Raw genomic sequence first — 10950 nt, 5'->3', positions numbered from 1 at the left:
TCCTGTTTGCTTTGGTGAATACAATAAAATGTTGCACAATGCCTCTGTGTGTAAGAGTAAACAAAGGATTCTGGTAAGCTTGTAATTTCAGATAATTATCAAAGAAATTTTTTTGGTTTCAGTTTTTCTGCCAACCTACAATCACAGAAATTACCATTTAGACTGTTATACTGCAAGTCCTGTAGCATCAAAACTACTGCAGATTTAAAAGGATTACAGATTTAACCTTAATTACATTTTCTTCACTATCTTCATCATTCTCTCTATAGCTCGTATACTACTGAGAAAACAATGCTCCATGATGAGCAGCACAAGAACACAACTGTTTCAGTGTGCTGTGAGAAGCTGTACATGACGGGCATTCCCTGGGGTGATGGAGTGGGATGCAGGGCTGGACCCGTAGGTCCACACATTCTGCTGCCTGCTTCCTTTCCCCATCCTCACTCCACACAGATTGCTGCTTACCCTCCTTTGCCAGCAGCCACTCAACTGACACAGACAGGGAAGGGAGGATGGAGGTCACTGGTACCAGAGCAGAGACTGCACACCCATGTACACATGCATCAGCACCAAAAACCCACCGCAGCTCCCTTGGAATTGTAACTTCAGCACAATGTGTGGCATACCTGGCTAGAGAGGAAAAGGACCAGGACCTTCAGGGTGGACGGAGGAAGAGATTTTGGCATCTCATTTCCAAGCAGTTTCACTATCTCCCAAATGGAAACGAGGCTCAGAAATTCTGCAATATGACCTCCCTGTGTTATCTTCCTCCTGGTCTCTCACCACACAGGATAAATCACATTCTTCAGTGATTAAAAGCATAAAAGATGTACAAAGCTCCAGATAATCTTAATTGCTACCATTACCTAAAGGTACTACTCAGTGCAGAAGGCTATACTTTTGCAATATTCAAGTTCAGTAAACATTTTTTATCTGTTAGTCCCACTGAAAAAATAATTACAAAATTGGATCTTAAACATGGGACATTGAAAAACCACCTAATTAAAATTTCCAATTGTGGTTTTTTTTTTCAAGCATGCATCCATTACATCACAGCTATGTCTGAAACTGCAAAATTGCAAATTGTGAAGACTTGTATTAAAAATATGAATCTTCAGTGACTTGGAAATTCTTAAAAACATCTTCTCTGAGCATTGACAGGGTCACACATTCTAAATTACAGTTTTCATTGTATAGCAACTTTAAAATATCTGTAATAAACTCAATCCTCTTTGAAGCTATTTTCTCAGTAGTCAGAAATACTACCATTCTGCATAGAAGACTAAGATTCAGAACATAACTAAAGTGGGACAGATTTCCTTTAATGACATACAAATCTAAACCTTATTTACTAGGACTGTTGTATACAGATAAACTACTAATTTTAATCAATATTCTTATAGAAAATTTCAGACACTGTCAGAATAGTGAAGTTTATAACCTCACCTCTTGGAACCTTCTACACATCTGCATTAACTGGAGACTTCTACTTCCATCTAAGTAGTTGTTGCCAAAACCAAGTTTTTGAAATTTGACCAAATCTATGACGAAATTCTGGAGCTTCCCAGGCTGGCATCACATGCTAAAAATTAGAAGGTCAATGGTTCAGCAGAAAGATCACCTAGTAGAGGTTGCAAATGCCCCATTCTGTAGATTAACTGAGGTAAAAATGAGAAAATATTTACCTCCTGCTTAAATTCAAAGTCATTCCTTAATACTCGGAGCTAGCACTTTTTTATATATATGTGGACTACTTGGCTTATTTTTGTTCAAATTTTCATCAGGCTTAAGAAGAAGAAGAAAAAAAAAATTACAGAAACAGTAGCCCTGAAATCTCCACAGTTACTGTAAAAACATAAGCATTTCTTTGCCTTAATCTGTTGACTCCTCTATGCAAGATAAAGGGTCAAGACTTCCAGGTGTAACTTTAAGGTATCTCATTGCTCTCATCCAGCATAGCAAAATCTATGCTGAAAGACCTTGTTTGTCTAAAGGTTAGCCTGTATTTTCCCCATGGTTGAGCTAGACTCTGAATAGAATACCCTGTTTGGTCTCAGTGAAATGCCACCATTCACTTTAGGGATATTTAGCAGCTCCAGGTGTTTTCTTCTTGGAATGTCTGCCCTACACATATACTTTTTCATCCAAATAACCAAAACCTTTTTTCAAATATTTCTAACATTTTCAAATAAACAGCTCCATGTTTGGCATGCATGAAATCAGCAAGATTTTCCAGTATGTTTGGTAGGAGTATTGATTGATTGTTAAGATTTTTTTCTCTTCTTTCTGCAAACAATATCCACAAATACATAAGAATGTGGTATTATCATTTAAGTATATATACAAAATTATATACATTTAACACTAGGGAAAAAAAATGAGCAGTTGCAAATAGTATAAATGCATTTTGTACTAATGCTTTTTCATCATGCACCTCTGAACATCCATGCCACCTTGAACCACCTTCCAAAAGACTAGCCCCATTTTTAAACAGCATTAATTTCTTTATTACTTATTGTAACTTAATAGAAATTAAGCAATTAGAACTTGAAGTGCATTCTTCAAATAAAATCCTACAGTAAGAGATCAGCTTTTCAAAACTGAGAAAGGAATATAAAGACTAGAGATCTCAATACCATCTCTAATCAGAATTAATTGACCTATATACTCTATTTTTTAAAAAATCTTTCTAAATATCTTACCCATAGCTTCCACTTACTACACTGTTGCAGTTCTAACTGTTCATTATTAGATGCTGCTAGTTCTGATGAAATAGTGATATGTGCCTTACTGCAGGTCTGAAGTACATATTTCACTTTCCTCTGGGTATTGACTCCCTCAAAACCAGTGTTGAATACATCCAAATGTTGCCCATACAGCTGCCAAGGAGCCATATGTCCACTTTATTGTGAATCCTTGAATTCTGGGAATGAAATAATAATTATTTGATAAATTAAACATACTTTGCAGCTGCTGATTTAACACACATAATTCTATTTTGTCAGATTATTATTGCCAAGAACATCAGCCTTCCATTGCAGAAAGGTACAGAAAGCTAGTAGAGTATTTATAAGTTAGCACTGGGTGCCTTCAAGCTTCCCTAACATATTCCCTCAAGTCACATAATACTTGATAAATAAAGTTTGTCTCATAATATAAAAAAAAGAAACTCAGTGCAGCTATTCATGTATACTAACTAGCATGTCTGACTTCAGAGCTGTGTATCTAATCTTTCAATCAGGCCTGGATGCCTCTAAAAGCCTTACTCAGGAAGGCTTAACAGAATTTACAGTAAATGCCTCCTGCATTTAAGAACTTCCAAAATAAAATGAGCAGGACAGGGTGCTGCCTCTCATGACTGTCATGGGCTGTAAGTAAAATACATTAATTTAAAAATTAGGGCATCATCCAGGGCACTAGTTCTCAAGGGAATAACTCCTCCTGACATACTGGGCTTTGAATCAGGTTCTTTTGGAACAAGAAATATTTCTATGTTCTAAACAAAGAGAAGGGACAAAACCAGGACAAGGGAATATAAAAGCAGTTCTATAGCAGTTTTAGAGCAGTTTATTAAAAAAAAAACAAAAAACAAAAAAAATTTTAATACAAAAGCAGTTCCATAGTATTCAAACCTCCTTATTGTCAGAAAAAGCTGGATGGTAAAATACTGAAGAGTCACTGCCAGGGACAACTGAACATGTGAAAAAACAACTAGAAAAATGTAGATGTCAAATAGTTCAAATAACTTCATCCAAAGCAGAGAGGCTTGAGAGGTCAAGATTTAAGATCAGGTTTCATTTGACTTGCAGCACCCAAATCTACCATCATCAATGTTGGAGAAGCCACTTCTCTCTTCCTCTAGGAGGTGAGGGAGAAGCAGTGAACATTCCATTGCCATTTTCAGAGAATCCTGGCCTGTAAATAAAAAAGGAAGGAAATAATTGCCCTCTTTAGAAACAAAAACCCAACAAACTGCTCTCACAATTCCCACCTACCTGACAGAACTAACCCTATCCTGTGAGTGCCCATGGGTGTAGATATATTCCTGTGTGTCTGTGTGGGGTGCATGCATGCTTTTGGGGGTTGAGCTTCTCCTTATTAGAAATCTTTCTTGAACATGCTGTCACCACTGAGATTGCTCATGACATAAACCCCGGAGGGCTCCTTGGTCCTGGTGCAGATAGGGAGGGACATGCATGTCTAATTTCACCCTACTTCCAAAGCTGGGGAAATGCCACGCTAAACCACAGCACTTCACACCAGCACCAGTCACTTGAGCTCTGGAGTTCCAACTAATTCTTCTTCCCAATGCAGAGCCCTGTCAGATATTGTTTAAATAACCCACTCAAAAGATAGTAAGAGCCGATGCCTAGATCACATATTGCCTCTTACATCTTCTGTTTGCTATGAGACCCACCCCTTGCTAAGAATGGCTTGAAATCTAATGCTTGAAGAAAGGTGCTCAGAAGCCTCTGCTGACAGGGGAGTAACGGACTCAGCATTGGTGCTGAATTCTCAGACATTTTTTTGTTCTCAATCCTAGCCTTAAAGGTCAGAGTAAGCAGTCACCAAGCCCTGCATTCCACATGGAATTAGTGGATGAATCAAACACAATGGGTCTATTACCAGCACATATCCTCTGGTAATAAAAACACAGTAGGAGAGAGAATACATAAACCAAAGGGTAAGTCCTCATCTGAGGAATTCCTGAAGCTAAACTGGTTGGGGATGCTAAAGAAATTACCTCGGATATTATGTTACCTGGACAAAAACAGAGTAGGTCCCACAAAGTGTCCGTTTCAGCTCAGCAGCCACTTTGAGGAAACAGATGACGAACTGCAGTCCACTAAGAGCTATCAGAATAGAGAGTAAAATGATGTTCCACTCCACAATGTTTGCAGGTTCAGTGCACCGAGACCAAGAAGAATAATCTGTGAGGTACCTGTTATAGAAATAGCAATGTGAAGTAAATAAAATGCAGTGGGTGCAATTCAATTTAATTATACATTATTTTACCTATATATATAGAAAAAAACATGTTGGCCTTCATATGTTGCAAGTTTAGGAGCCAGACTCCAGTCTTTCATTACACCAGCATAACTCAGCTTGTCTGTCAGTTTGTCAAACTTAGATTAGTGAAGAGACTTATTTTCCTCAAATACATCTGTTTCATTAGCTTCCCTGTTAGACACCCAAGTGTTGGAAACCAACTGCCATTTTTTCTAATCACAGCCAAGTTTAAAATGGGCATTTTCCTTTTATTGATTTAATTTCAGCTATAGGTTAAGTCCAGCTGACATCTGTACCATGCAGAACAGGAACAGCTCAGTGCTATCAATCTAATCAGTGCATGTAGCCCAAATGGCAGAGCTGAGGTCAGTGTCACTGCAATTTCCAGCTGCTCTTAGGACCATACTGTGCATCCTTGAGAATCTTAATGTGCACAACTGACGTGTGCCAGCAGCCTCCTTTTAACTGTGAAACAGGCTATATCCTGGAGGGTAATTGCAAGATTCTTTGTCAGACTCACTTTCTCAGTGGCAGTTGCTTTTTTCCTAAACATTCATAAGTGAAATGCTTTTAGCCAAATCTGGAGTGTATTTTTCAGCATCTGGCCCTTTAATTTGAACTCAAACTCTCTTTTTTGTATTTCCAACTAGGATGGTAATGCTGGTAATAGAGATTGCAGGATGCTTTCCAGCATTTTAAAATAAAGCTGACAAGTCAGAGGAGGCTATAGTTTAGGAACTACTTCTGTTGGATGCTGAAAGAACCTCTGACAAATTTAATCCTCAGTGCATTCACGTGCAGCTGGAAGAGGTTGGCATTATATGACTTGAAATATTCAAGTCTTATAAAATATCCTGTAAAGGGAGAACATAAAATCTTGCAAAAGTAGCCTCAGGTTACAGATCTGTCCCATGCTTCTAGGAGGCTGGGATGCAGGCAACATTTTGTCTTGCTCAGGTGTTTTATGAGATACAGCAGCTGTATGCAAAACCTACCAGTGATCAAACCACAGAGTTCACTGAGCCCTAGAAGTTAAAGAGAAACCTACTGAGTTATTAAGTATAAAAATGCTATGTATAAACTTTAACCAAAAACTTGAGCAACTCTAGAGACTACTCTGACAAAGTATCCATCTACACTCAATCTATGTCCTGTACTACACATGTATCTGTGACCACCACCAGATAAAGAACACTTAGCTAGATGGACCTCCATGTCTGATCAGTACAAAGCTCCTTGAAATTTAACCTTTCTTTACAAGGAGGCAAATATCTTTCTTTGAGGATTCTGGTGCTCATTCAAGAAGGTGAAAAAGCTTATATTAAGTCTTGTGTTCAAGATTATTTTGTATAAAACTCTGAAAGCATTTGGCTGTCTATTGCTTTGATGAACAGCTTCTTCCAGAAGAGTTAGACTGATGCTTCTCACCATCCAGCAGTGTCTTTAAAGACGTAATCCCATCCATTCGATGAATTGCAGAAGGGGCCTTGGATCAACCCCAAAGTAAAAATGATGCAGCTGTATCCAGAGAAAGCAACTCCAAGCAGGGCTAGCACTATTGAAATAAAACTCTGAAGTAAACAGAGGAAAAGATTAGTGTGGGGACAGTATCCACAGCAAATACAGTAAGCATACACATACAATATAAAGATTAAGTCCGAGTTTAGACAGTTTCACAGCTAGTAGTTTTTGGGTATTATTTTTTTTCAACCTTTTATTTTTTGCAGATGTGTTCAGCAAAATGCAAAAGGAACACAACCACCTGTTAAATGCATTTGCATTCCAGAGATAGTGTATATTGAGTTATTATTTGAAAAAATTTATTTCCACATAATACAAGCAAGTGGATAAAGCTAATTAGTTGCGGCACTTAATTGAAACTCTCAGGCCCTCTATGTTCTTATTTTGTTTTACAAGGATTTTTGGTGGTTGTTTGTTTTGTTTTTTTTTTTCATCCTGCATCAGAATGAAGGAGCTACACTTTGTGACCTCTCAATCCAATACAGAACCCTTCTCTGTGAAAGAAAGCAGAAACAGCAGCTGAGAGTGCAGAAGGATGTGTTGGAAACACAGGAACAGGAAGGCTCAGAACAAATGCTAAAGAGATGCACAAAAATAAAACACAGACTCACCCGGTAGGTTTTGTTACAGCTCTCACTCTGGCAGCACCGGTAGAACACATTCCACTCCAGTATGATCACAATTACTGCCAACAGAAGGATCTATAAGGGGACATTATAAGGTCAGTGAAATGGCTGTAGATATTAAGCTGAAGTCCCCTTCTCTTCTAGGAGGTAGGGACAGCATCTGTTTTGTTGCTGAGATATAAAGCTGCTCAGTAGAAACCAGAACTACTCAAAGCCCACCATGGAACTGGATTATGTTTATTATGCTCTCTGCCACTGTACTTGTCCTTGTAACTGAAGGACAAGAGTACAGCATCTCCTGTCACAGAAAAGCGTTGACCAGCACGGCCACACAATACCAGTGAAGCTGAATCACATCATCACATCAATACCAATGCAAGAAAGGATGTTTTATTGATACAATCACATCGGTTCAACAGCTTCTTGCTGACACAGTTACTGATTAGGGCTATCACCTTCCTTACGAATACAGTTCTGCTTAAAAAGTCAGTGGTACAAGCTTTACGTGAGATTCACCCAGACTTTCATTTCCGTTCTCTGTCAAGTAACCTCCCTGTCTCCTCAGACTGTTGAATCATTTAAAACTGATAGAAGAATATTTCAATAAATGAGATATGGACTCCAGGAGCCACAGACGTCCACTCAGAGAGGCACAGATTCTGAAGGGAAAATATGAAAAGGGCATGTTCCTGAGTCACAGCACTACCCTCTCTGCTGTTCTGCCTGCAACAGGATAATATATACATGTGTTTAATGAATTCGTAATGATCTTAAAGCTAAAAATATTTCAAAATATGAATGTCATCTAACTTTTTCACAATTTTCAGCTATGCTTTTCTGTTCAAATTCTCTGCCTGATAATTTCTTACTCCACAAGAAAAGATTAGGGTTTTCTGCTTTAGAAAGAATACACAATCTGAAAAGAATGTTTAATAACTCTCCCAGTTCAGTACCTTCGTAAAAACACCTTACTTAGGCAGATGAAACCTTTTAAAATACTGATTGTGTGCATAACTGCATTCTGCCCCTGAGGATGCAGTTCTTGATTCACACAGCGAACAGTATGAGCAGTGGGCAACTCTGTTTTAGCTTATTACTGCAAATGAGCATATTACAAATGCAATGGAGAAAATCCTACTGTGCCAATCACAGTGGACAATCTTCAGTATTTAGCCTAACAACAGTAGCACTCAATGCACTCTGAATTGTACCTTCTCCTCTAAACACTGGGCTGCATACAGCTCTTAAAAACATCTGAACAGTTATGAGAACCATTTTTAGGTTTCATTTCGTTTTGCTGAGAGCTCTAATTCAGCCTCCATAGAGGATTAAACCAACATAATGCCCTGCTTCCACGATACAAGCTTAAGTTAAATATGAACAAAAAGCCAAAAGAAAAAAACCCATAACCAACCCTGCAAAATCGCTTACATGAACTCAGATAGTATATACAGCATGTAACTCGGTATATTTGCATTTTTCAGTTCAATAGTTTTTCTGCCTGCACTTTCCGCCAAAGTAACCTATATTGTCTTTAAAAGCACAATTAGCACAATTGTGTTGCCGCACACCAACCCAGTATTATTTGCAGCAGAATGCCATTCATTAAAAATCCATAGAAAAAACACTTACCATGACACCTGAGAAACAAATCCCTTCGAAATACCAAACGTAGTTGGGAAGCTGGTAACTGGCAGCATGTGAAGCTTTCCCATTAGGGAAGTACAATAGGATGTTAACAACAATACTCCAGAGTGCAAGAGGTATTAGCAGACAACTCAAACAGCTTCCACATGACTCTAAAGCCATCTCTCAAGAACTTTATGAGTTTTGTTCTTTACAAGTCTTGTCTCTTTTTAAATATGAAAAGTGTGTGGACCTCCTCAGTTTGATCTAGTCATTTAATATTCACCAGAACTGGGGGAGTGGGGTGTGATTCAGTCAAGAGCAGAACAGCTAGCAGAACAATAGATCATTATCAGCCTAAACTCATTGTCCTTCCTAAGCATGTGCCTTTAAGTAGCAGTTTCCCTTCTAAAAGATCCTCCTTTGTGATCTTCCAAATGAAGTATGTCTAGAAGTCAGACTCAGGAAGGAACTTCAAAAATCTCATTTCCTAGTGACCACTTAGAAACGCACTCCTCCCGAGAACACAGACTCCAATGCACTCACTGTGCCATGAGGCAGGGTGCTCAGCCTTACTGCAGCTCAACGCTTTTTCTACCTCGAGTGAGTGAGGGGGCTGCCAAATGACAAACATGTCCAGACTCTGTACAGAGGGCCACACATTGCCTCACACTGCAGAGAATTAAACCCAGAGCTTGGCAGGTATGGCCTTCAGGGTGAACAAACACTTACTACTAACCTGGGGCAACCTCACAAAAACCTCACGCTGCGTCTCAGCCACCCTGCAGAGAGCACAGAACACCAGATAACACTGGTTAGAAACTGCCAGGCAGACTTACTATCACACTTTCATTCACTACTCCTTTCCATGGGATTATGGAGCTTAATTGTTTCATAAATTAAATCCTGCTATTTCTCCAGTTGTTTAACTCTGCTTTCAGCTGAGTACGTGCAGTCACAGATCTGACCTAAGTACACATGACTTCTTGTACAGAACAAAAGGTCTGCCTGTTTTTTCAAATGCTTGTGGTTCTGCACTGTGCAAAGCCAAAGCCATACATTTTCCCCATTTTTATGTGCCATCACCCACTAAACCCTAAGCAACTAAACATCCATCCCTGTAACACAGAGACAGAGCTGTTTGAGTGCTCACAGCACAACCCAAGCCTTCTTTCCATGACCTATGAGTCATCAGAAAAATAACTCAAGAAAGAGCTTTGGGTGTATTCAATAGGAAAGCCATAGTCGGAGAACAACAACAAAAAAATGGTTCTCTATCAAAAGCAAGAAGTCTGATTTTAGAAACCATTATGTCATGGCTTATTTTCCTGCTGTTTCCTCATGGGCTGTTTTGGGCCCTGCACATATGAGGCTTCTATCGTGATCTCATAAAAGCTGTTTGGTTTGCATGTGGTAGCCAACTCCTTCCTATTACTTTGAATGAGATCACACAAGGAAATGGGCATGGTGGCACTTACACAGTTACACCATTTTTCTACCCATTCTCTGCTGTGACTCCCCTCTGCTTTCCTCCCCCTTTCTTTTTGTAGATGACTTTGTTTTTAAGCCCTCAGACTTTACTCCATTTCCTGTTTTACTCCCTAATCAGTACAGACACTTTTCAAGATTCCCTCTAATTTAAATACATGCCCCTTTGCAAGTTCATAGGAAACTCATGCCATCATCATTGTGCCTTACTGATGAGAGAAAACAGATGAATTAAAAGCTGGAGCATCACATTGCAAGGTCTGATCTTTTATTACAGAACTCGGAGATCATGTAATTAGCCGAAATCTTTTTTTCTAAAAGCAAAAGCCAAAATTACCAGCAAGCAGCTTAGTTTAGAATAAAATTTGCTGCTACTTCCCATAGTGATCTATTCTGATTAGAAGAAACTGACTTGGAAAACGACACCTGGAACAGCATTCATTCTGCAGTACAGCAGTCCATATCACAGCTTATTCTGTACTTTAACTGAGCTCTGCAAATACCAAGTCAATATGTGGGTTGTTTTGGTTTGTTGTTTTTTTTTTTGCTGTCATGCAATACTGCTGGAGCAGGAAGCAAATATTTTATATTAAGTATTAGGCAAACCTGGAAACCAGTTTCTCATTTAACCAAGTGTTGCAAGAAATGCTTTCCTGTTGCTGCTAATATCCATGAGTTG

At 38.8% G+C, this 10950-nt stretch overlaps 1 protein-coding gene across 1 annotated transcript; it reads right to left on the bottom strand.

Annotated features, from left to right (window-relative positions):
- Positions 1–3544: 3544 nt before the first annotated feature.
- Positions 3545–10827, bottom strand: TM4SF18 (transmembrane 4 L six family member 18). The gene is made up of 5 exons (XM_071752973.1): positions 8790–10827; positions 7143–7232; positions 6439–6581; positions 4762–4942; positions 3545–3915 (listed from the first exon to the last, which is right to left on the bottom strand). The coding sequence occupies exons 1-5, from the start codon at positions 8964–8966 to the stop codon at positions 3901–3903; spliced, it is 606 nt and encodes a 201-aa protein (XP_071609074.1). The 5' UTR covers positions 8967–10827; the 3' UTR covers positions 3545–3900.
- Between the last annotated feature and the right edge of the window lie 123 nt (positions 10828–10950).

The sequence above is a fragment of the Heliangelus exortis genome, chromosome 9 (assembly GCF_036169615.1).
Source record: "Heliangelus exortis chromosome 9, bHelExo1.hap1, whole genome shotgun sequence".
Lineage (NCBI taxonomy): Eukaryota > Metazoa > Chordata > Aves > Apodiformes > Trochilidae > Heliangelus > Heliangelus exortis.
This window is presented reverse-complemented; position numbering and strand designations above follow the sequence as displayed.

What these genes read in the sequence shown, in the direction of transcription:
- TM4SF18 (XM_071752973.1), bottom strand. Translation starts at nt 8,966, where the DNA reads ATGGCTTTAGAGTCATGTGGAAGCTGTTTGAGTTGTCTGCTAATACCT. An exon ending in TTTGTTTCTCAGGTGTCATG is followed by an intron (nt 7,233 to 8,789) that starts GTAAGTGTTTTT and finishes GTCCCCTTATAG; the next exon opens with ATCCTTCTGTTGGCAGTAAT. An exon ending in TTTAAAGACACTGCTGGATG is followed by an intron (nt 4,943 to 6,438) that starts GTGAGAAGCATC and finishes TTTCTATAACAG; the next exon opens with GTACCTCACAGATTATTCTT.